This window comes from Kockovaella imperatae (genome assembly GCF_002102565.1).
Source record: "Kockovaella imperatae strain NRRL Y-17943 chromosome Unknown BD324scaffold_13, whole genome shotgun sequence".
Taxonomy (NCBI): Eukaryota; Fungi; Basidiomycota; class Tremellomycetes; order Tremellales; family Cuniculitremaceae; genus Kockovaella; species Kockovaella imperatae.
Genome location: NW_019028953.1, coordinates 416,924 through 438,515, shown reverse-complemented (window position 1 = coordinate 438,515; position 21,592 = coordinate 416,924). Strand labels below are relative to the sequence as shown.

At 52.3% G+C, this 21,592-nt stretch overlaps 9 protein-coding genes and 1 non-coding gene across 10 annotated transcripts; 7 read left to right on the top strand and 3 right to left on the bottom strand.

Annotated features, from left to right (window-relative positions):
- The first annotated feature begins 85 nt into the window (after window positions 1-85).
- Window positions 86-170, top strand: BD324DRAFT_t29. The gene has a single exon. It is a non-coding gene; the product is annotated as a tRNA-Gly (tRNA).
- Window positions 171-735: 565 nt separating this feature from the next.
- BD324DRAFT_134558 (armadillo-type protein) lies at window positions 736-5,320 on the top strand. Its single transcript, XM_022012001.1, has 17 exons — window positions 736-1,263; window positions 1,310-1,505; window positions 1,547-2,289; window positions 2,325-2,648; window positions 2,684-2,908; window positions 2,946-3,046; window positions 3,083-3,236; window positions 3,273-3,377; window positions 3,413-3,666; window positions 3,711-3,855; window positions 3,908-3,989; window positions 4,029-4,374; window positions 4,410-4,539; window positions 4,581-4,789; window positions 4,841-4,921; window positions 4,973-5,063; window positions 5,103-5,320. The coding sequence occupies exons 1-17, from the start codon at window positions 1,096-1,098 to the stop codon at window positions 5,274-5,276; spliced, it is 3,528 nt and encodes a 1,175-aa protein (XP_021869041.1). The 5' UTR covers window positions 736-1,095; the 3' UTR covers window positions 5,277-5,320.
- Window positions 5,297-8,043, bottom strand: BD324DRAFT_134540 (hypothetical protein). The gene is made up of 3 exons (XM_022012000.1): window positions 6,342-8,043; window positions 6,192-6,294; window positions 5,297-6,153 (listed from the first exon to the last, which is right to left on the bottom strand). The coding sequence occupies exons 1-3, from the start codon at window positions 7,764-7,766 to the stop codon at window positions 5,606-5,608; spliced, it is 2,076 nt and encodes a 691-aa protein (XP_021869040.1). The 5' UTR covers window positions 7,767-8,043; the 3' UTR covers window positions 5,297-5,605.
- Window positions 8,044-8,078: 35 nt separating this feature from the next.
- Window positions 8,079-10,642, top strand: BD324DRAFT_635057 (rab-GTPase-TBC domain-domain-containing protein). Its single transcript, XM_022016779.1, has 10 exons — window positions 8,079-8,851; window positions 8,904-9,197; window positions 9,239-9,309; window positions 9,359-9,475; window positions 9,525-9,602; window positions 9,642-9,756; window positions 9,809-9,991; window positions 10,046-10,173; window positions 10,232-10,327; window positions 10,378-10,642. Exons 1-10 carry the CDS (start codon window positions 8,221-8,223, stop codon window positions 10,540-10,542), a joined length of 1,878 nt encoding a protein of 625 aa, XP_021869039.1. The 5' UTR covers window positions 8,079-8,220; the 3' UTR covers window positions 10,543-10,642.
- BD324DRAFT_604317 (hypothetical protein) lies at window positions 10,620-12,991 on the bottom strand. The gene is made up of 7 exons (XM_022013979.1): window positions 12,847-12,991; window positions 12,699-12,786; window positions 12,615-12,651; window positions 12,272-12,559; window positions 11,219-12,231; window positions 10,886-11,161; window positions 10,620-10,823 (listed from the first exon to the last, which is right to left on the bottom strand). The coding sequence occupies exons 1-7, from the start codon at window positions 12,930-12,932 to the stop codon at window positions 10,674-10,676; spliced, it is 1,938 nt and encodes a 645-aa protein (XP_021869038.1). The 5' UTR covers window positions 12,933-12,991; the 3' UTR covers window positions 10,620-10,673.
- An 826-nt stretch (window positions 12,992-13,817) lies between these two features.
- BD324DRAFT_134467 (autophagy-related protein 16) lies at window positions 13,818-14,913 on the bottom strand. Its single transcript, XM_022011999.1, has 4 exons — window positions 14,767-14,913; window positions 14,612-14,717; window positions 14,298-14,565; window positions 13,818-14,235 (listed from the first exon to the last, which is right to left on the bottom strand). Exons 1-4 carry the CDS (start codon window positions 14,882-14,884, stop codon window positions 14,011-14,013), a joined length of 717 nt encoding a protein of 238 aa, XP_021869037.1. The 5' UTR covers window positions 14,885-14,913; the 3' UTR covers window positions 13,818-14,010.
- A 137-nt stretch (window positions 14,914-15,050) lies between these two features.
- On the top strand, window positions 15,051-16,560 carry BD324DRAFT_635050 (small GTPase superfamily). The gene is made up of 8 exons (XM_022016778.1): window positions 15,051-15,206; window positions 15,311-15,333; window positions 15,436-15,506; window positions 15,553-15,608; window positions 15,730-15,876; window positions 15,923-16,000; window positions 16,050-16,195; window positions 16,248-16,560. The coding sequence occupies exons 1-8, from the start codon at window positions 15,177-15,179 to the stop codon at window positions 16,315-16,317; spliced, it is 621 nt and encodes a 206-aa protein (XP_021869036.1). The 5' UTR covers window positions 15,051-15,176; the 3' UTR covers window positions 16,318-16,560.
- Window positions 16,561-19,048, top strand: BD324DRAFT_635039 (P-loop containing nucleoside triphosphate hydrolase protein). Its single transcript, XM_022016777.1, has 11 exons — window positions 16,561-17,018; window positions 17,112-17,291; window positions 17,355-17,456; window positions 17,513-17,597; window positions 17,641-17,745; window positions 17,796-17,885; window positions 17,946-18,091; window positions 18,151-18,221; window positions 18,286-18,376; window positions 18,432-18,661; window positions 18,713-19,048. Exons 1-11 carry the CDS (start codon window positions 16,811-16,813, stop codon window positions 18,947-18,949), a joined length of 1,545 nt encoding a protein of 514 aa, XP_021869035.1. The 5' UTR covers window positions 16,561-16,810; the 3' UTR covers window positions 18,950-19,048.
- A 480-nt stretch (window positions 19,049-19,528) lies between these two features.
- BD324DRAFT_653050 (hypothetical protein) lies at window positions 19,529-20,485 on the top strand (the record flags this gene model as incomplete). The annotated part of the gene is made up of 1 exon (XM_022018600.1): window positions 19,529-20,485. The coding sequence occupies one exon, from the start codon at window positions 19,529-19,531 to the stop codon at window positions 20,483-20,485; it is 957 nt and encodes a 318-aa protein (XP_021869034.1).
- A 718-nt stretch (window positions 20,486-21,203) lies between these two features.
- Window positions 21,204-21,569, top strand: BD324DRAFT_653049 (hypothetical protein; the record flags this gene model as incomplete). Its single annotated transcript, XM_022018599.1, has 1 exon — window positions 21,204-21,569. One exon carries the CDS (start codon window positions 21,204-21,206, stop codon window positions 21,567-21,569), a length of 366 nt encoding a protein of 121 aa, XP_021869033.1.
- Window positions 21,570-21,592: the final 23 nt, after the last annotated feature.

Genomic DNA, 21,592 nt, shown 5'->3' with positions numbered 1-21,592 from the left:
GAGAGAGATACCAGGGAGAAAACGGGGTCGGAATCAGCCAGAACAACTGTGTATATATACAAGCAAAGCACTTGGGCTTGTTTGAACGTCGCTGGTGTACTGGTAACATGAGTGTTTCCCAGAATTATTGACGAATACACTCGCACCGGGTTCGATTCCCGGGTGACGTAATCAACTTTTTGGTCCTGCTCGTCCTCTTCTAAGGTCAAGTATCGCTTGAACCCAAGGCTTTTTGCCAGATCCGAGCTGCTGTTCTTGCTGTGAGGGCGGCCAGGGCATTGGAAAGTGATCGATTGGCCTCATCCTATCGGAATTTGCGTGGTAGTACTGCAAAGTGATATGCTGATTTCCCTCTGCTCCACATTGGTTGGTCATCGAACATGGCTACAATGACAGCAATGTGCCGTTTCACCTCAGCGGGCTCTCTATCCTCGAGCTCTTTGTTGACTAATTTTCTTCCCTCCTCACGCATCGCTTCTAGAAAGCGCGCTGCAGCTGGGCAAGTGACGAAGATGTGGTGATCGTTTGCTTTGTCTACGTCTATTTCACATACATGGCAAGTGGGGATCACGAGCCTTGTCTGAAGTTTCCTATCAATGGCTCTCTTTGGGGTTAGGCAATTGGCCCGATCGAAGAATAGCTGCACTTAGGGCAGAGAAGCTACTTCTGACTTTGGTAAACAGCCAGTCGCCATGGTAAGAAGTCTGGTGTCTGTAGCTGAGGGTATCTGGGCTCATTTCTTCAGACTTTGCTGACCATAGTCGGCGTGTGAATGTGGCGGATTCCTATATCCTGCCATTGAACACAAAGGGGTGTATTTTACAGGGACCGGGATTCGCCTCTTGTTACGCCTAGCTTACTTTGCTTTTTCGTCAGCAAGCCTGTTCAGCTTGGCAGCTTCCGACTTCTATGTTACCACTACACCATCACAGTCTCATGTGAAGACGAGAATTGGGCAACTCTCTCCACATATATATGGATTTTGATTAATTCGCAGAGCCCAAAGCGGAGTACACCGCTGTTTCATGTTCGCGTTGAGGTTCTCATTCGTTCGGAGAAGAATGTCAGATACACCTGGCTTCATACCATTTGAACATGTCTGCTGAGTCAACGCTCGAGGATGACCCGACGTATAGTCATTTTGCCCATCGGGAGGAGTTTCTCAAGCTGCTGTCCGAACTGCTTGCCAGACAGCTCGACATCGACCCGAGTGCAGCTCAGGATGCAGAGGAGATCAAGCTAGTCGAAGCTCTTAGTTCCATTGTCAGTACTTGTAGAGCGAAAATTCCGCGGCTGACCATGAATTCAGCTGGACTACTATCTTCCTCAACCTGGCCTGCTGGATCCCTCCCTTGGCGAGATCGTGCCACCCCTCATGAATGCTCTGGCGTCTGCCGTGACGATCTTGACTAAAGAGCAACCTGGCACTCTCTCAAGAAAGAGACTTGGCCGGCTTGGCAAGGTGGTCAACTGGATAATCAAAGTCAGGGGATGGAAAAGCATTGGTGACTATCTCCTGTCTGACTGAAATCTGACCTTTCCCTAGTGCCATATTTTCCTTCAACGATAACGCTGCTTCCAGCTCTCGTGCAAATCTTATCCCCTTCCTCCGTTCCCAGCAGCTCATCATCACCACCATCCCTCCAGCACCCACTCGTATCTGGCGAAGACGTATGGGAACTACGTGCCGTCATCTTACTGTGGCTCTCCTTGCTCCTCACCGTTCCTTTCGACTTGTCGGCACTCGGCGAGTCTTCGGCTCCTCTTCCTGGCGCAACACAGGTCGATCTCAGCGCGTTCAAAGTATTGTTCTCGAACACTGTCTCGGATACGGCTCGTGACATCACCCTGCTCACTTTACCTCTTCTGCATCGACCTGGCAAAGAAGGCTCTTACGCCGCCCTTGCGCTCGCTCGCTTGTTCGCTCGATCGGACGGAGTCATCGGGCTTTCTGGCTTCCTAAGCTGGGCAGGAAAGGAGCTTGAAGAAGGTGAACGGGAATCGGAAGCCAACTTTGTGGCATCTCTGTTGGAATTCTTGGCTGTACTGCCGGCATCTGTACCTCATCAACATCTCACAGACATACAACTGTTCACGGACTCTATCCTCTTGCCGCATCTACGGGGCAGCAGGACGGCAGCGAGTAGTGGTCTTGTCCGTAAACTGGCCGTCAAGGCCAAAGGAAGATGGTGGCTGGCTGTCCTGTCTAACCAGAAAGATGGTGGGAGAAGTCTCCTTGATGGCCTGGAGGACCAGCTTGGCGATCTGCTGGGGTCATTAAGTGACAAGGTGGGAGTGTAGAGAGTGCATCGCTCACACGCCAGGACACAATAGTCCGGTACTCGAGCGCCAAGTACCTCGCCCGTATGACCGCTCTGTTGCCAGACTCGCTAGGACAGCAGATGGTGGACGCCACGATCCAATGCTTTTCGGGTACAGACGAGGAGCCAGTCGTGGAGACTGCGTACGGAGTGGTTGTCGATCCAGGCGGCACAGATGCTACAGAGGGTACGATGGGGCTGGGAGGACTCGAATTAACACGAGGGGAGGCGAGATGGCATGGATGCTGTCTTGCGATTGCTGAGATGGCGCGAAGGGCGCTGATCCGTGTTCAAGCTGTCCAGCAGGTAGTTCAGTGGGCTCTCAAGGTGAGTCATGATATTCTCCCTAGCTCATGATATAGGCCTTAATGTTTGATTTGCGAAAAGCTGGTCACTCTGTTGGAGCGAATGTTCGAGATGCAGCGGCTTATCTGGTCTGGTCACTGTCCAGAGCTTGTACACCAGCTGCCATCCAGCCTTATGCTGAAGAACTAGCGACTCGTCTTATTTGTGTCGCATGCTTTGATCGTGAAGTTGGTGTCAGACGTGCTGCTAGTGCTGCCTTCCAAGAGGGAGTCGGACGATTGGTAGGTTGTCAAGCACAACTGTGGCTGATCCGTTCAGGCATTGTACCCAGAAGGTATAGAAGTCCTCAGGCATACCGACTTTTACTCCGTCAGCGTCAGGCGGATGGCCTTTCGTGACGCCGCTCCGCAGGTTGCTAGGTGGGTTTCGTTCCGTTCTGCAGCTGAACCATTCAGGCATGAAGTGTATCGGAGAGCCATGATCAACCACCTACACGAAGTCACAATCCGACACTGGGATGCTGCTGTTCAGACACTGGCGTCAGAGGCTCTGAGGGAGATGCTTGGGCTGTCTGATTCAAGAGCTCTGATCACATCGATCCGCCGAGAGGTGAGCGACGATGAAATGTCTAGCTGATTGGCACAGCTGGAGGTGTTATCTCATTTGGACGCCATCAGTGTCCGGGGAGCTGTATTTGCCTTGGCGCAGATCTGTCTACTGCTTCGCGCAAACGACGTGCTTCGCGAAGAGGTTCGTCATTTTAGCAGATCAGCATTGATATCTAGATCGTTACGACCATTTCTAAGATCCGTCCGGCGGTTCTAGTGTCTTCACAAGCTTCGGACATTCTCCAGGGCATCGCAAGCCTCATCAAGGGATGTCTATCCCCTGATTGCTGTGATTCTGCGACAATCAGGCATATCTACCTCAAGTTCAGGGACGGGAACATACGCCGCAAAGAACCAGAGTGCCACTTTGCCGCTGCTTCTCTTGTCGCACGATACAGCGAGCTTAGGGACGTCTCAGATGAAGTGCATACGTAGGTTCAGGCAATTGGACTGGCCCAACTGACCGTGGTTCCAGCTTCCTCGCATTGCTGGCTTCTGGCACTGCAGCTCAGCGCCAAGCCTCTGCCTTGTGTCTTGGAGCTGTTTCGTACAGGCTGTCAGCTAGCTCTCTGCCAGCCGCACTCGAGGGGCTCCTGCGCCAGCTTGAGCCCAGTCAGAAGGTAAGCCTACAAAGAGTCCGTCGTTCATCGCTCGTCTAATCTTGGATCTCAGGCGGACGTTGAGACCCGCAGATCAGCTGTATCCGCCCTAGCCCGGGTCTGTTGTCAAGTTTCAATCGACTCCCAGCGCCTCAGTTAGTCTCCGCTCCTTACTTTCGTCTGACCTTGTTCAGCGCCTCTTAAACTGTTCCAGAGAAGTCATGCTGCCTGTATTTCAGCTTTGAGCGACTATGCGACCGACCAGCGCGGAGATGTTGGGTCCTGGGTTCGAGTAGCTGGAATAGCTTCTCTCGGACAATTAATGAGCTTCGTTGGCAGCCTACCTGACCCGCTACATCTTGTGGATCAGGAATCTTTCGATCTCACGATAGCGTGCCTCGCGAAGCAAGGTGCTGAAAAGCTTGAGCCCGTTCGTGCGGAAGTGTGGCGGTCTGTACACAAATTGAGAGTCGCAAATGCTGCGTACACTTGGCAATGGGACGCTCCTAATGTTTGGGACCTGCCCATGCACGACTTGAGGTAAGTGCCGGACAGAAGGCAGAGCTGAAGTCCAGTGATGAATCGTTCCGTTACATCAGACTCGATGAGTGGTACTTGTCAGCGATGCCTCTATTGGCCACCAAATATCGATCTTCCTTCGTTTTCGGGCTACTTCAGAGCATTGGGTCCCAAATGACTACCACGGTGAGCTGAGTGGTGGGTGGGCAAAGACTCATACGGTGTAGGCAGATATAATTCTGCAAATTCTGGATGGGTATCTCCAGACACATCGTGATCGGGAAGGCATTCTTCGAGGCATCTTGCAAGACATTGAGAGGGAGATGACGGAAAATTTCACCTCCAACAGAATCTTCATTCCTGCCACCGTTGCGGCGGGCAAGCTGCTCACTACCGTCTTCAATGCGAACGATTCGTCCTCCGAGCTGACTGCGACGTAAGTCATGAAAGTCTCGCTTTCTCGAGGGCAGATATTGACATAGTCCAGCGTGTCCAATATCCTAATCACTGCAAGCAAGGGACTCGCGACCATCAAATCCGTTGACCGCATCACTGCCGTCATGTCGCTGTGAGTTGACTCGACCGTGTGAGCCATCAATCTGCTAACCTGATACTTTAGTGTCATGGTGACCATCAAACGTCCTGGACCTCAATTACGAAAGCAAGCGATCACGATCATTCCCCGCTTGCTGAGCCACCGATTTCCAAGGGTAAGCGTTCTGGACGATCACGCCTAACTCCTCCCATAGGTCAGATCACTGACGGCTGAGAAACTCTATCTCGCCTTGACAGAGGATGGTGATGATGTGGATCCAGAGCTTGAAGACTTGCTTTTGGGCGTTGCATGGGCCACTGAGGATGTCGATGAAGACCGACTCAAGATGGTTTCAGATCTCTTGTACCAGCAATTGGTCCAGGCTTGAATCTTGCGGGAAAACACGACGGAGATTCAACACGCCGGTTTAATAGGCCCTACTGGAGCCAATCTTCGTATATCGTCAAAGGATCCATCATCTTCTTCTGGAGGCGAGATTCGTCCCAAAGCTCTCTAGGCAAATGGAAGACTCGGACACGAACTGCCGGTTCCACATTGCATTGACCAGCGCTAATACGGGGTAGAGGTGCTTGATCCACCCCGCTTCATTGCCATCGGAGTATGACGCGACTTGATTCGATCCCCGTTTGTGACTGGTGATATATGTCATAGATGACATGACATGACATGACATGACATGACATGCATGCAGCCCAGTCAATCCTCTTCCATTGCTTCCTGCGTGCCTTCAGAGCCTTCCGAGTCTTCTCTTACGACTTCCATGGCACCGTCATCGCCCGATGTTCTTCGCTCATTCGCGAGACTGAGCAGCCCGAGGCTGCCTAGACCCTGAGAGGCAGCGGTCTCGGATGTCAGAGGCGCTCCAGAGCCGGTAGGTATGAAAGCTTGACCAAGAGACAAGCTTGGTCTCCCGGCTAGCATACCACCAGATCGTTCACCAAGACTGGTAGAGAGGATACCGGATGTACTGCCGATAGATAATGCTGGAGAGGCAGCTCGAGACCTGCTCGACATGGGCCGCGTGTAAGGATGCGTCGGTCTACCTTGTCGATTTGACAGGCTGAAATTTCCTCCTGGTGTGGAGAGAGAGGAAGGTTGAAATGGGGCATGACTAGGTGAGTGAGGTATGGGTATTGGATTCGATGATCTGGAGGGAGACATGGGGAATCCAGTCACCGACGTTGTCAGCGCCGGTGACGTCGCTCGTGGGCGTTTGTACGGATCAAAGCGGTCTTCGACGTTGACTGCCGAGGGGTCAGCTCTGGACATCACTCTGTCTCACCCTTCCGCTTGCCGGGTCGAACTGAGGCCGAACCGCCTTGGGACTCGCGATACTGAAGCAGGCTAGGACTTGGGACTGAGACAGCGGATGGTGAGCCGACCAGCTGTAGTCAGTCAGCTCTGGGAAGGAAGGACATGATACCAAACTCACCTCGATGCGCTCGACCGTTGGACTCGCCTGCGGAGTACTTCCCCCAACACCAAGGCTACCAAACGCGAATGGTAACCCAGTTGGCACACCCGGACTCGGTACCATCCCATTTCCCGAGGAGCTCACACTCATTCGAGTTGACTTGGCCCAAGGGGCATTTGACCCCGGTGGAGTAGGTTGATTATTCGTACCTGGTCCAGACCCTGATGCTGACCGACTGGCAAAGCTGCCAGAGACTGCAAATGCACTGGCAGAGCTCGAAGATGACCCTGGTCTATCCATATCCATTCCGGCTGCGAACGCAGCGTTGACAGGTTCTGGACCCGTATCCTCCATCGGCATATCGTCCGAGTCGGAATCGGAACTGCTGACCCGGCGACCTGCGAAACTAGAAAGACGCCAAGGGTGTGCCCCGAATCCCATCGCATCGTCGTCATCGTCATCATCTGCTGTTTCCGGGAAGCGACCGCGAGACGATCGAGATGGGCGAGGTGTGAATGGCATGGCTCGAGGATGAGAAGCGATAAGGCGTTGTAAACGAGCCTCAGAGCGCATTTCATGTTCCAGAGGCGATGATTCAGATATCAAAGTTGCAAGTAGTGTAGCAGGTAGCGGCCGACCCTGGAACGCTTGATTGTCCATGGCTCTAGCCAGAGGTGGACTGCCTGGTTCAGAGATCTCCATTCGAGATTTACCTCTACGCCTGGCAGAATTGTGTTGAAGATGACTTGGGATCCAACGAAGAGGTGACCGATTGTCCTCGACATCCGCACTATCGACGTCCAGGAGGGAAGAGGACGAAGACGATCGGGTAGAGCCTCGAGGATCCATATCTCGGCCAGGGGCAGGCGTACGGGTAGTGAGATTTTCAATGGAGAGTGGTGATGCAGAGGATCGTGCTCGGATCGAGGCTAAGAAAGGAGCGTTGCTCCATGGAGATGCTGATGGATTTTGAGGAAGAGGCGCGATTGGGCTGATTGAACTCGCTTCGGCAGGTGCGTCGCTCGAAGAGGAGTCTTGAATAGGATTCGAGAGGATGGTGGTGGGTGAAACTGGGTCATTTTTGCGATCTGACTCGGATCTCAGCTCTGACAAGCTGTTGGCCTTGGCGAGTCCCAACAGGCTAGGCCGGCGTAATCGTCGAGCTGCGATCGTACCTGCTGACGGAGGTGATCGATCTGAACTCCCAAGATTCAACTTGAATTCCCGTGGAGACATGGATGAACTTGGGGAGGTAGCTAATCCAAAAGCATTACTGGTCGCTGCGTATCGCGCTGGAGAGGACGGTTGCTGATTTGAGACTGAGTTGGACAAAAATGCTGTCCCTGTATTCAGCGAGTGTGCTTGCGAGGGTGAGCCCATGTACGCATGGTCCCCATGCCGCTGCTGAGAATCAGGAGTGGAAGGTCTTCCGGGCTCGTCCATTTTATGTTGGTGCAGTGACGATGGTCACAGTCGAGCTCGAAGCTGACCAGGGTTGCAGGGCCATGTCATGGGTTGAGTGTCTTCTTCGGTAGAGATATGCCGAGATGACATCAAGAGGGCGAAGTCGAAGCAGTCCGGGATCTCTTTGGACCTCTCGGTCCGTATAGTACCTGCTCTCTGATCTTGCTGTCTATGCCCTGCTCGTGAGTCGCGTCGTGCGATGTGAGGATGAAGAGAGTCCACTTAATGGGTATTTCAACTGGCGTTGGCGTTAAAACGAGTATTATGACCCGGAAATCTTCAAAGTGTCCACCTTCATCCTCATCTCGTCACAATCTCAGCTGCATCTCGCGCATCATATGCGAATAGGTATGGACTGAATGAGCTATCGCGGGCAACCGTATCCGACGACGACGACTTGACCCTCTTCACGGTCATTGTGGTCACCCTTCCAATGCCGCTTCAACCTCCAACTCGACCCCACTCCGCCAATCCTCACGTCTCCCTTCGTCCCTCTTTATTTGCTTCGAATTCTGAATCGACTTTTCAACGTGTAACTTCGCAAGGGCCGAGGCACATCACTACTGGAGGCTATAGACGGCATGGAAGAGAAGGCGACTGGGAAGATGCTTGGGACTCGAGTTCTGATACCGAAGCGGACATTCAGCAAAACAACGTCGAACCGCGTTTGACTTCTACCTCTTCTTTAGACCAGACGGCGGAGATACCTATGCCTCGACGCGATGATAGTACAGAACGGAACGAAGACGTGATCTCATCGTCTTGGGCTTCCGCATCATACCATAATATCCCGACTTCACCGACAGGCACCTCATCCCCCTCTTCCATTCACAGGCCGCAAATCTCATCGTCCAAGACGTACACGGATGGTGCGACGCCTCCACCTCCCGGCACGCATGTTGTCGGCAATGTGCACAAGAAGACTGCCAGTGGATCAAAATCCTCATTGCCCCCTGGTGGTGCTTGGGAGATTGTCGAGCCGGCGGAGCTGAAAGAAGAGGCAGTTGAGCCAAAAGTCGCTGGGAAGGAGGCAGTCAGGGATGACCTCGAAGACATTCTGAAGGGTGAGACCAGTCGAGCACTGAAGAAGCCAGAACGCGCCGTTGACGCCCCCAGACCCATTACAACTTCTATCGTCTTTATCCCTCTCCGCACCTTCTACACCTGTACCTGCTGGGGCGAATCCGAGCTCTTCATTTCCTTTTCTATCACCAGGATCACCCTCAACATCTAGCTCTGCTCAGGTTCCAGCCATATCAGCTGCCATGAAAGCGTCCACATCAACTCCTCGGACGCCCAGCAGATCGGAAGGTCTCGGTCGGGCACGGAGTGTGAGAACGGAACGGCGGCGAGACAAGTTCGCCAAAGTTCTACAGGGCAGAACTGCTGTCGGTGGATCGGTAGAGTTAGGTGAGTCTGACCAAAATTGGATGTCCCTGACATTGTGTCAGGCGAGTTACGTCGTCTTGCCTGGTCGGGTGTGCCTGATGAGATAAGGCCGATCGTCTGGCAATTGCTCCTGGTGAGTGAATCCATCTGGGGTGAACATCTGGATCCTGAGCCAATCACAGAACTACCTGCCGTTGCCCTCACAACCGCGACTGGCAACACTACAGCGCAAGCGGAAAGAGTATTCTCAATTGGTCGATCAATACTTTGGGCGTGGTTTGGCATCACTGGACCAACAGGTGTGTCTCAGAGAGGGATCTCCGAAGATCTTTCGCTGATCGTGTGCAGATTTGGCATCAGATTGAGATTGACGTACCTCGTACGCGTCCCAGAATACCTCTCTGGAGCTGCGTCACAGCTCAACGCGTAAGCCGAGCTGTCGACCTTGGAGCTGATCAAGCTCAGGCACTCGAGCGTATATTGTACGTCTGGGCTATCCGGCATCCTGCAAGTGGTTACGTCCAAGGAATCAACGATCTCGTCTGCCCATTCTTTCAAGTGTTCTTGAGCGCATACATCGGTGAGGTGTCACTGATGAACGACAGCTGGCAGTGGCTGATTCACTGCGCCAGATACCGATCCTGAGCTATTCGATGTGGTACATTTACCTGCGAACGCTCTGTCGGCCATTGAAGCCGACACATTTTGGTGTCTATCAAAACTTCTCGATGGCATTCAAGACAATTACATCTCGCATCAGCCGGGTATACAACGACTCGTTCAGCGTATGCGATACCTTGTCAGACGTATAGACGGTGAGCTAAAGATCTCAGGCATGAGTTGAGAACACCGCTGACTTGCTTCTGCAGCCCCACTTGCCGCTCACTTTGAAGATCAAGGAGTTGAATACATGCAATTCGCTTTTCGTTGGATGAACTGTCTGCTGATGAGAGAGATATCGGTCAAGGGAACTATACGGATGTGGGACACGTACTTGGTGGGATCTTTTCACTTGACTATTCGCTTTGACCCGTCATTGACCCTTCTGTGCTCAGGCTGAAGGCACAGACGCATTTTCGCAATTCCACCTCTACGTCTGCTCAGCGCTTTTGGTAAAATTTTCAGACCGATTGCGCGAAATGGACTTCCAGGTGAGTGGTACACTCCGTAGAAAGGTGAAGGGGCTCAAGAATTGTGATAGGAAATGATCATCTTCCTTCAATGCTTGCCTACTTCATCTTGGACAGATCACGATATCGAATTGCTCTTGTCCGAAGCCTATGTCCTCAAAACGGTCTGGCAAGGTGCGGAGAATCACTTTGCAAATCTTCCCAACGGACAGGAGTTTGGCATGTTGGGACGTTAGGCCGGCCGCAGATGATCAACACATCTGGTATCCACGAAGCATGCAGCGTGTACGAACAGAACTCCCAGGAGACCAATCATCTTTACATACTTCTGCATACATCCGGCTTCGACCGGGCATATTGTACATGACTAATCTTCGTCTTCTCGTTCTCCTCTTTGTGACTCTTCCACCATCTCCACCTCGGCGGCCCCGTTCTGGGCTCCGCTGGAAGAAGTATACCATGTAGCGTTTAGAGTGCCACTCAGGCTCGGAATGGCTTTCGTACCAGCTGCGAGGACCTAGACGGGCGTTGGTGAGCTGAGATCAGAGAAAACTTGAGGACCTCTCAGACAGAACTCACTTTCTCTGCCATTTCGCGATTGGGATAACCGACCTTGACTCCATCTTCGACCGGCTCAAGGACACCACCTGTACTTTCGAAATACTCTCTGATCGTGTCGGCTCCCGAATGTAACGCATCTCCAGATAGGTGGATCACTCGTGTCCGGTTGTCAAGTCGCATGGGAGCTCCTCGTCCACGGCCTCGACCTCGGCCTCCTCTGACACCACGAGGACTACCTCGAGAGTAAGGTGAATATCGAGCTGCCGTCGAGGCGGGAATCCCGAGCGTGCTGGCCTGGTCGACAATCAGCATACAACACGGCCTGTCAAAAGTCCGCAGTGATGGACTTGCCTTGTCGCGAAGAGCAGAGAGCTGAGCGTTGAGCTTCATCAATTCAGCTTGATCGCCTTGAGCTTTGGTCTCCATTCCGTGCCTAGCCAGCTCTTCCACTAATTTATCTTTCTCGCCCATCTCAACATCACCATCCGCTAGAGCTGGATCCTCTTTCGGAGGGTTATCCAAGACTTCAATTTCCTTGGTGATTTCCTTCAAACGTCCCAAAATGGCAACCTTTTCCTCTTTCGATCCCTCCTGAGCTCTCTTCAGCAGGACTTTCTGTTCCGCAATCAAGGTCTCCTTCTTGCCTCTCCTCTCCTTAGCTTCAAGCTCCGCCAAGGTCGCCGCTAGTCGACTTTCGGGTCCCGAGAGGATAGCCTTTTTGGTTTGAGGGACGGCGTTGGCCTCCATTGCTTTGAGCCTCGCAACGACCTCGGCGGACTTCTCCAACGCCTGTTTACCCGCTTCTCCTTGACCAGGTCTGGGTCGATGCCATAGAACTTTGACATGTCTAGACCCAAAGACGGCTTCGTCACTTTTCCAAGCTTGATATGCTTCCTTGTTGGTCTCGAAACTGACCAAAGCGCGAGACGAGTGTTTCTCCATTGCGACGTTGGTAACTTGACCAAATTGAGCAAAATATTCTCGTATGACTGGTACTGATAGACTTTGTCTAGGGATATCAGTGATGACCAGTGTCGTTCCATTACGATCGCTCGGAGGTTTATTGATTCCCCAGAAATTATTGCGAGCATCGTCTCCTCCTCCGCCTGCCATCATGCCCGGCGGGAACCCAAACGGCAGACCCATGAAAGGGAATCCAGGACCCTGCATCATGTTGCCCGGTGGTCCGCCTCTCCCTCCGCCCCGTCCTCTGCCTCCACGTCCTCCGCCTCCGCCTCGCCCACGTCCATTCTGTTGTGGCGGCATGAACGGCATGGAAGCCATCATCATCTCAGGCGTAGGTATGATCATGTCGTCAGAGTGCTCATATGGACAATTGGCACCTCGCATACAGAAGCCTTTTTCTGCACTCCGTAAGAGACTTCAAAAGTATACCGCGCTCACCATGGTAGTCGAAACATCTCTTTCGTGGTTGTGTCGACCTGTCAACATCCATCCCTTCGTCCGCATGGCCATTTGTCGGTCGTCGAGTGGTCGAAGGTCCAGCAGCGTTCTGAGATGGTCCCGTTGGAGCTTCAAGTGCTGGACCAGGCCGATAAGAAGACACTAGGGACGGCGCAAGAGCCGGGGCTGTTTCCGTTCCCGGAATGTCGACAGACTCGGCTGGAGCCGAAGGCACGAAGGATCTCGATTTGATCGTGTCAATGAGTAGATCAACGAAGCTTTTCGATTCTGTTGCACCGGAGAGTCAGCTTGACCGTTTTAGGTTCAGCAGGTTGCTCCTCACGGTCTTCGAGAAAATCGAGCAACTCTCGAGTGATGAACTGGTCGGAATGAGCTCAACGAATCTTCGTTAGCTTCATGAGCTCACCTCCTTCCACTGAGCTTCCGACATGACTGCATCATGCTCCAATAATGCAACAATGTAGTCCGACATGACGACGGGGTCCGCATCACACCTGTAAGAAAAGTAACGGGTCAGCAAGGATGAATTAATGAAGCGACACAACACCACTTGCATTGGTTCCAGCGTAGATATGAGCCATCCTTTGAATTCTGGCAGGTCTTTCACCGCTGTGAACATCGCACTGACTGGATCAGACATGGCGCAGAGCTGAACTTTTGCGGACGAGTCCTCGAAGACGGGTCTACTATCAAAGAAATGTTGCAAGCAGCCACTTGAACCTGGTTTGGCTCTACCTACCACTTCGCGGATTTTTTTGATTCCGTGCTAAGTGGCAGTGAGATGTTGACATGTTACATCGATCACGGGGCAGCCAGCCAGCCAGCCAACAGCAGAAGCTACGGAACGTGTATGAACAGCAGCATGGTAACATGGCATATGAGCGGAGCCTAAGGTACGGGGGACTACATCGATCCCGGAATTTGCGATGGGTTACTGACCCCATCCTGCACGCGTGTTCTCGTCCTTGATGACTCTTACTTCACCGTCAGCAAAGCTAGCTTGCACGCCTGTGCTACCATCGGATCTCATCTCTGCGGAATGGCTTCTCGTGTGCGACGGCTTCGAAGGAACTAAGCTCTGACTTGTCTGGGCCTGTATGGTCAGGACTTGCAACGAATAAATAAGACACTTACAGCTGACGATGAGGTTGTACCTTGATCGCCACCATGTTGAGACGGTTCTGGCATTGCTTTTGTGCGAACTGAAATGCAGGCGACAACACTGACGAAAGACACCTGTTGCAGTGGCAATAGGGGTTCTCCGACAATGAACGCGGTCTCTTATACTTTGCCACCCAATCGCATGGACGTAAAGAGCGTTAGATCCTTTCATCCCACTTTAACGACACAGGGGGTCATTGCAAAGCGAGCGGACAAGGTAGAATGCGAAATCCTTTGAAGTGTTGGTAGGGGACAGCGCCTGGTCCAATGCACCAATGGGACGTGGAAGGATGTCGCTGAGGGTGAGGAGAATTGAGCGCTGAAGGCGCGGGGTGGTGAGGCCTTTGTTCAGGTCCTGTCGTTACTGAAGCTATTGACCAAAACAGTCGACTCGTCTAGGAGGTGTGCAGGCTCCTTATCGTCCTCAGACTCCTCTAGCATTTCCCATTCGTCTTCTTCGACGGCTGAAGAAGGCGGATGTGAAGGACCGTCACGATGCGGAAGCTCTCCAGATGGCAATGGGTGATGTTCCTGCGGATTCTCGCGGGAAGGTCCAACTAGATCTTCCCGCCTTGTTGAAAATCCCTTGGAACACCGCTCTCTTTACTCCCAACATGTTTTGTAGTTTCCTTCTCGAAATCTTCATTCATCTCCTCGGCTGTGAGGTTCATCTTGTCCAGCCAGCGTTGGAGTAAAGACGCGTTGTCCGCTTTGAGCGCTGCGTTGTTCTGAGCCATTCCGGATAACTCGACATTGAGTGAAAGAATTTCATCGTTAAGTGTCTGATCAGGACTCAGCAAGGTCCTGGCGCACACAGGGGAGCAGAGCTAAGCGAATGGCTCACCTCCAAATCCTTCGTTCGCATTTTCCACCTCTCATCCCAATCCTTCTCTTTCCTCACAGCTGTATCCCTCGCATCCCTCAACTCGCGTACTTCCTCTCTCAACCCTCGAACCTCTTCATCTCGATCTCTCAGAGCATCTGAGAGGGCCAACTGACGATTCTGAGACGCCGCTTGTGTTCGATACACAGTAGACAGCTCCGCGCGCAATGTTGACAATTGGGCGTCCAGGTGAGACAAGATGGGGGATGGCCTGGAGACCACCGGTGAGCTGAGCCGGTCGCGGCGCTCAATAGACCGACCCCAATGGCACCCACCCTTCACCTGAAGACGGACCTGATCCTGATCCTGATCCTGCTCCACCTCTCAAAAGCGCTCTATTCCGATCCTTGAGATCCCTCGCAGTCTTCGAAAGTCTTCGGTCTGGAATCAGGGGATCAAGTCAACCGCATCTCTAGGTGTCTCAACGCACATTGATCCAGTACTTCGTTCTGCAGCTCTGCTTCTGCTTGCCTTTCCATCAATCTCAATCTGATAGTGTTCTGCCATGCTGGCGGTCCTAAGCCTGACGGTTTCTCTAGCGATGACATGTTGTTATGTATTCCCAAGGTATGCGAAGTCGACTGCCATAGAGATTGGCGGCCAAAGACCACAAGCTTCACTCCTCGATCATGACGTGTTATTTACAACCACATTTGCTATGACGTGGTTTGCTTATCACTCCCTGCCTTCCTCCCCTGTTTTGGCCACCACGCCCCTCAGCCTCTTGCTCTCTCTTTTGTCCTATAGACCCATCTCATCTCGAGAGCCCATCATACACTCTGTACGGACAATAGACAGCTCAGGCAAGGCTACAGATACCGTGTCAAATCACTCACCAACATGGCGTCCAGGAAGAAGGTCCTGCTCAAAGTGAGTTAACCTGATCTCATATTCAAGTGGGGGTCGAATGCGATCCAGCATCCAGCCTAGATCTAGCTAGTATGAGTACAATACTGATCACACCAACTCCACAGGTCATCATTCTCGGAGACTCTGGGTGCGTACACTCAACGGATCGAGTCTCATCGACCTCGAGCCAAGGCCGTGTCCCCGCCGACCACCCCCGTCATGTTTCATCATTCTGATACATTGGGAACAGGGTCGGAAAGACATCACTCATGAACCAATATGTTAACAAACGATTCTCAAACCAGTACAAGGCGACTATCGGTATGTTGTATGGTCGATCCGAGCAAACGGCTGACGGGGTGAACAGGTGCGGACTTTTTGACCAGAGAGCTCGTTGTCGACGATCGTGTCGTGACCATGCAGGTGCGTTAGTCCGTCCAGGTGCTCCAGACATACCAGCTGACTGTTAATCTCCATTCCTCCTCTCCTTCTTCTCCTCTCGATCTCGATCTGCCCCTCTCGACCATCGCTACCAACCGCATAGTTATGGGATACCGCTGGACAAGAGCGATTCCAATCGTTGGGAGTAGCTTTCTATCGCGGAGCCGATTGCTGCGTCTTGGTCTACGATGTCAATTCAAGCAAGAGTTTTGAAGCTCTTGATAGTTGGAGAGACGAGTTCTTAGTCCAGGTGGGCTAGGTCTGTGTTCCCTAAAGGGGGTTTTAACGGTTCCCAGGCCTCTCCTCATGACCCGGAAAACTTTCCCTTTGTCGTTCTGGGCAACAAGATCGACATGGAAGAGTCAAAGCGAATGGTGAGATGATCTCACCTGTCAAGAATCCTTCATCTCACACCACCCATAGGTCTCTCAAAAACGAGCGATGCAATGGTGTCAGGCAAAGGGCAATATCCCATACTTTGAAACATCCGCCAAGGAAGCCATCAACGTTGAGCAGGCTTTCCAGACAATCGCCAAGAATGCTCTTGCACAAGAGGCGGAGACAGAGCTGTGAGCATTATCATCCTCTTCAGCGAGATTTGGGGCTGACACTCAATCTCAGATACGCCGACTATCCGGATCCCATTCGAATCGACTCTGAGAATTCTCAAAGTTATGGATGTAATTGTTAAGACGGTGACCTCGGCGCGCCCTGACCGTCGATATGAGGAGGAGATAGTAAGGACTAGCCTTCCGGGCTTCTTTGCCTCGCGCTCTCTCTCTCTCCCCTGTCCACGTTGTCGCCACGCTCCATTTGATGGGGACAAGGGTCGATGGTACATCCGGATCTACTAGTGTGTTTGCGGTTCCCTTGTTTCTCCTGTCTCTCGCATGTATACCTTTGTAATGGGTCATTGTGGATGTGCTGTTGATTGTTCACGATCGTGTGACACGCTATAAGCAGCTGGAGGTAGGTCGGTCACGGTGGTTCCGTCAAGGGAGATCGATCCCAATTGCCACGAGGCGAGAGACGCGTCGAAAGTCAAACCAAAATCAAGAAAAGGAAGGACGAACGTCTCATGACAGAGGGTTAGCTCAGAACATCGTCGCTTCGTTCTTCATCACTGCTGTTGGATCTCTACTCGATCAGCCCTTTATCAGCACAACTACCAAGAGGCAGGTATCATGGGATTGGCAATGCACGAGTTTCCACCTCCACCTCGGTCGAGCAAGGAGAAATTGGTCAACGGTACTGGCCATGTCGAGGATCAAGTTCCTGGTGGATTGACACCTTCTCATTCGATGGACATGGACATTGTCGCGGAGAGCAGTACCAGCGGTAGAATAATACATGAGATGGATGTGAATGAGACATACCTCCCAGTCTTACACGGTGAGTTTCTCCTTTGCGTGAGCTTGATGCTCGCTCGCTCTTCTGCAGATTGATCGTCGACGCTGAAGTTATGACCCCTTCGTGTTGGAACAGTGGAAGTTAGACTTCGTCCAGGATCAAATATTCAGTCTGGCCATCTTCGACAGATTGTCTCGAGCTACATACAATCCAATCATGATATCCTTGTCCCTGAGACATTACTGGAAGGCTGGGAAGACGTTGATATCCTTCAGAGACGAGTAGACAGGATATGGATCGCAGAGCGGAGTGATGGTCAGCTTCCGTCCTTCTTACACACACACACACACTATGAGCTTGAGCTGAATTCGGTCATAGGCTCCTCGTTACCGATTCCAAGTTCTGACGTGGAGCTCGGAGTTTACATCTACACGCCAACGCTGGGTGTTCAGACTGAAGATTTTGGGGCGGATACTGAAGGTGAGCTTCCAGGCTACCAATGAGGTCGACCTTGGTCTGGGTCTAACCACGCATAGACCGAGACGAGGAAGAGGGAGACCATGTCCCCGCTGCTACGGTGAAAGAGCTTCCGGCTCCCGATATCGATGGATTATGGGACAAGTAGGCTTTAAACCAGACCCAGTTCGTATTTACTCACGGTCAGCCTGATATACTCGGACGATCTGAAGGAACGATTGTTACGGTACATCTTCGCCACGATGCGTTTTGCAGATGCAGGAATCGACTCGAATGTCATATCGTGGAACCGGTGAGACATCCATTGCACGCTGACCAAAGTCACAAGCTCACGTGCCCCAGAATGGTCCTGTTACATGGACCTCCGGGGACAGGCAAGACGAGTCTGTGTCGAGCGTTGGCACAAAAGCTCTCCATAAGGCTGTCCGAAACGTACGTGTAACGTCAGCTCAGAGTGGCGTGCTGGAGTTTAATGCTATGACAACCCCTCAGATACTTTAGAGGCAAACTTGTCGAGATCAACTCTCATTCACTGTTTTCAAAATGGTTTTCAGAGTCTGGCAAGTTGGTCCAAAAGCTTTTTACAACGGTAGAAGACATGGCTTCGGACCAGGAGACCTTTGTGGTCGTTATGATTGGTATGTGGCATATTTGATGGACTGAGATTTTCGCGAAGGCAGCTCATGAGATTTGTCAGATGAGGTCGAGAGTTTGACGGCTGCGCGAGCGGGAGCCATGACGGGGAATGAACCGAGCGATGCAGTTAGGGTGAGTGATCGGGCCCTTGTGTCACACGTGGAGCACAACGTGTACGCTGATGACAATTCTCAAGGTGGTGAATGCTCTTTTGACCGGCTTGGATCGGTTAAAGCCGTACAAAAACATCCTCGTCATGACAACCTCCAACATTGCCGGCGCCATTGGTGAGAGGCATGCTCCACGGCACACCACGCCCTCACTCGCTCACTCGAACCGCAGATCCCGCATTCGTCGATCGAGCCGATATTAAAGAGTTTGTCGACTATCCTCCTCCCCAGGCTGTGTACATGATTCTTTCTGCTTGTCTAACAGAAATAATGGGTAAAGGGCTGGTCCAACGACAAGACATCGCACCATGGGCTTCGCTCGCGGGATCTCGGATAAACGGCGCTGGCGCGAGCGGTATGTCTCCCAGTGCAACACTAAAGCACCTCGCTATCCAATGTCATGTGAGTCTATATCCATGTACTCTGGTCCAGGATTGACCATTGTGGTCCAAGAAATACACCCTTGCGGGAAGGTTTCTCCGACGTCTACCTGTCCTTTCTTACGCCCGATACCTCGCTGCGACTCTCCCGCCAAGCGATCATCGACCATTGCCTTTGTCTACGTGGCTCTCAGCAATGGAACGGGTCATACAGGATGAACAGAGATCCAGGACGGTCATCGCGGAGGCTGAAGGTCATAGAGGGGACAAAACTGGTATCACAAAGGTCAAGGTGGATGCAGAAAACTGATCATTCGTCTGCACACATCACATGTATCTGCTTAGCATCTGGGTCATACAGCTGTAGAACTTGATGAGTGCCTCTACTGATGCAGTTGTCTGTGCTTTGTCAAGATAAGACCTTCCTTGAGCACAGGCGGTCCTCGCAAACCATCGCTTCAAGCTTATCATCCTGCCCCTTCTGACAGACAGCTCCAGAGACTTATGATCTCCTTTCAAGAAGCCGCAACAGTGAGATCCTTTGAGCTTCGCTCACGCTGGCTCCAGGTAGCTTTGCCACCGACGAGTCTCCAGTCAGTCAAGACACACATATGTCAAGATTTCATTGACATCTCCCCTTCACAGCTCCGATCCCTTCTGAACATCTCGTAACTACGAACGCACCTCCTGTCACGCCGCCTGTGCGGCGTGGAACCGAATGAGAGTACGCTGGACACTAGATTCAACTGTCCCTTGAGCTGATCAGGCAAAGGTACCTCCGTGTGAGAGCTGTCACTCGCTGTCGGTGCCCAGGGGACACTGCGGCAGGGCGCGGCGCGGCGCTGCAAGCCTCCGCTGACAGCACTCGCCTTGGAAGTCTCGACGGACAATGTCATCAACCATCACAGCCCAGGCTCCCATTGCCAATCCTCACACCGATACCTTGTCGTCTCTGCTTGATGTCTATGCAGCCTCTGATCATGCGACCACCAACTGGAATTCGATGATAGGCGGTAGCCAACCAATATCGCCGTATGTCACCTCCAACTTGTCGTATCCCAGCATACACCACCAACCATCACTACACGGGTTTCAGCCCCCAATGTCAGATCCTACGATCGTCCCGACGACATTTGGTGCAGAGACGGATGTGATGCAACAGGCTCAACAATTGGTCAAACAATTCCAACATAACAACTTGTCACGAGCTGCCTCGCAGTCCCAGGGGGGGCATTACAACATGCCACAAGCTCAACCTTCACCCTCGTTCGCACCCTCCGCACCGCCTACTTGGCAACACCCATCTCGAATACCTCTTCAGCAGTATCCCTCGCTTGGTGCTCAACCGAGCTATCCGATATTTCATTTCGATACATCCCAAGGTGTACGTATGACAGAGAGAGGAGATCCCTCTCCGCTCGATGGACTCGTTCTTCCGCCCGGGTTCGACGATCTGTTTCGCCCTCGCCCAGGATTCGGGAACACTACTTACAGTCACATCCCGCCTGCTCATTTCTCATACTACGCGGGCGCTTCTCAGTTGGGGTCTCAAGCTCAAAGGACAGTGGCCGATACGGGTTCATCGCTCATCGACGCAGGTACAGCATTTGCCTCTGCTGTCGGTCACGCGGCTCGCGATATCCTCGGTTCAGTCATCGATGGAGTTTGGGATCTCGCCACTGCTAGTCAGCCGATGACCGCAGCTACGCTAGGGACCATTGGACTCATGACGCTTTTGGAGACTGGGAGAGATATAGGTGTAGGAGGTACAGCATTGAGTTTGTGGCGGCCTATCGTTGGCGCAGGAGCGTACTGTTACGCCAGGCGCCTGGGTGGCAGGGGGTAGAGCCGAACTCCGAAAACACTCAGGTAACTGCTGTATGTAGCCAAAGCGGTTCTATATTCAAGCTGCCGAGCTGCCACAACCCCAATCTCTTGTAGTGTTTGATGAAGCTGCGCTAATTCCCTCAACAAAGATGTGACCGTTACCAAGTCCACGGAGAGCAATGCTGCCTCGGCTCAGAGGCAAAGGTCATGGATAAACCCTTGCACCTCGCCACGCCCCACTCAGCGTGGCGATTGGTCTCTTTCTCTGCCACATTCAGACCGAGAACCATTACAGGATGCCGCTTGTCATGCTCGAGCGCACCATATGAGTCGCAAGACCTCGTTTGGATTAGCCAAATGGAACCCCTTACAGTCGGACACCCGGGCGCTTCTAGTCGAACTCGTCCCCTCACAAACTCTCTCACTACTCTTTTATCTCCTATCCCTGGGAAATCATCCCTCCATGTGTGTACATAGCAACCTTCCCTTCCATATATGTACATAGCAACCTTCCCTTTCTACTAAGCGATCCTTTGATGCAAAGCCCAGAGCGCAAAACGTGCTCGAATATTTAAAGTAAGGCTCAGCGAGCAAGAGATATTCTCATCCCCGCTTTCATACACAATAACATACCATCGACCATCCCTCGCTTGACTGGCTCATTCATTGATATCCAACCAGCCTTTGGACCCTTCCTCAAACCAGTACTCATTATCTGGCTTTCCGGAATTACGACGATGTCTTCCTCGACAGCGTTTGACGGAAGCAGTAACGCTGTGACCAGCTCGAATCCCAACTCACAATGTACGGACGGAAGAGCGAAAGCAGACTACGCGGATCCCTGGGATGATCTCAACGCACAGGTCTCTCAGGAGACCGGCACCGATACAAGCGGATGGCTCCTGGGCACTCCAACGAAACCGAGCGACACGGCCGGAGAGGATAGTCAGAAATCCGAATCCTTCCTGGATAGCGTCAGGTCGACCAAGCTAACTGTCGACGGCGTGTTTTATCCATTGATCTCTGCCATCGCGACTGGTTACATGATTTGGACCTTTGGCTTTCGTTCGGAACGCCCAGAAGACCTCTCAGGCGAAACATGAACAACACTTTCCTCTCTCTTTGA

Coding starts and splice junctions, on each gene's coding strand:
- BD324DRAFT_134558 (XM_022012001.1), top strand. CDS start 1,096: ATGTCTGCTGAGTCAACGCTCGAGGATGACCCGACGTATAGTCATTTT. Junction 3,856..3,907: donor AGCTTGAGCCCAGTCAGAAG/GTAAGCCTACAA, acceptor CTTGGATCTCAG/GCGGACGTTGAGACCCGCAG. Junction 4,790..4,840: donor TCCTCCGAGCTGACTGCGAC/GTAAGTCATGAA, acceptor GACATAGTCCAG/CGTGTCCAATATCCTAATCA.
- BD324DRAFT_134540 (XM_022012000.1), bottom strand. CDS start 7,766: ATGGACGAGCCCGGAAGACCTTCCACTCCTGATTCTCAGCAGCGGCAT. Junction 6,295..6,341: donor CAACGGTCGAGCGCATCGAG/GTGAGTTTGGTA, acceptor GACTGACTACAG/CTGGTCGGCTCACCATCCGC. Junction 6,154..6,191: donor TCGACCCGGCAAGCGGAAGG/GTGAGACAGAGT, acceptor ACCCCTCGGCAG/TCAACGTCGAAGACCGCTTT.
- BD324DRAFT_635057 (XM_022016779.1), top strand. CDS start 8,221: ATGCCGCTTCAACCTCCAACTCGACCCCACTCCGCCAATCCTCACGTC. Junction 8,852..8,903: donor CCTCGAAGACATTCTGAAGG/GTGAGACCAGTC, acceptor TGACGCCCCCAG/ACCCATTACAACTTCTATCG. Junction 9,992..10,045: donor CCTTGTCAGACGTATAGACG/GTGAGCTAAAGA, acceptor TTGCTTCTGCAG/CCCCACTTGCCGCTCACTTT.
- BD324DRAFT_604317 (XM_022013979.1), bottom strand. CDS start 12,932: ATGTCTGATCCAGTCAGTGCGATGTTCACAGCGGTGAAAGACCTGCCA. Junction 12,787..12,846: donor ATATCTACGCTGGAACCAAT/GCAAGTGGTGTT, acceptor CTTTTCTTACAG/GTGTGATGCGGACCCCGTCG. Junction 12,232..12,271: donor GAGATGTTTCGACTACCATG/GTGAGCGCGGTA, acceptor TACGGAGTGCAG/AAAAAGGCTTCTGTATGCGA.
- BD324DRAFT_134467 (XM_022011999.1), bottom strand. CDS start 14,884: ATGTCATCGCTAGAGAAACCGTCAGGCTTAGGACCGCCAGCATGGCAG. Junction 14,718..14,766: donor GAACGAAGTACTGGATCAAT/GTGCGTTGAGAC, acceptor CCCTGATTCCAG/ACCGAAGACTTTCGAAGACT. Junction 14,566..14,611: donor GGTCCGTCTTCAGGTGAAGG/GTGGGTGCCATT, acceptor CGACCGGCTCAG/CTCACCGGTGGTCTCCAGGC.
- BD324DRAFT_635050 (XM_022016778.1), top strand. CDS start 15,177: ATGGCGTCCAGGAAGAAGGTCCTGCTCAAA. Junction 15,334..15,435: donor ATCATTCTCGGAGACTCTGG/GTGCGTACACTC, acceptor CATTGGGAACAG/GGTCGGAAAGACATCACTCA. Junction 15,609..15,729: donor ATCGTGTCGTGACCATGCAG/GTGCGTTAGTCC, acceptor CCAACCGCATAG/TTATGGGATACCGCTGGACA.
- BD324DRAFT_635039 (XM_022016777.1), top strand. CDS start 16,811: ATGGGATTGGCAATGCACGAGTTTCCACCTCCACCTCGGTCGAGCAAG. Junction 17,292..17,354: donor GATCGCAGAGCGGAGTGATG/GTCAGCTTCCGT, acceptor ATTCGGTCATAG/GCTCCTCGTTACCGATTCCA. Junction 17,457..17,512: donor TTTTGGGGCGGATACTGAAG/GTGAGCTTCCAG, acceptor AACCACGCATAG/ACCGAGACGAGGAAGAGGGA.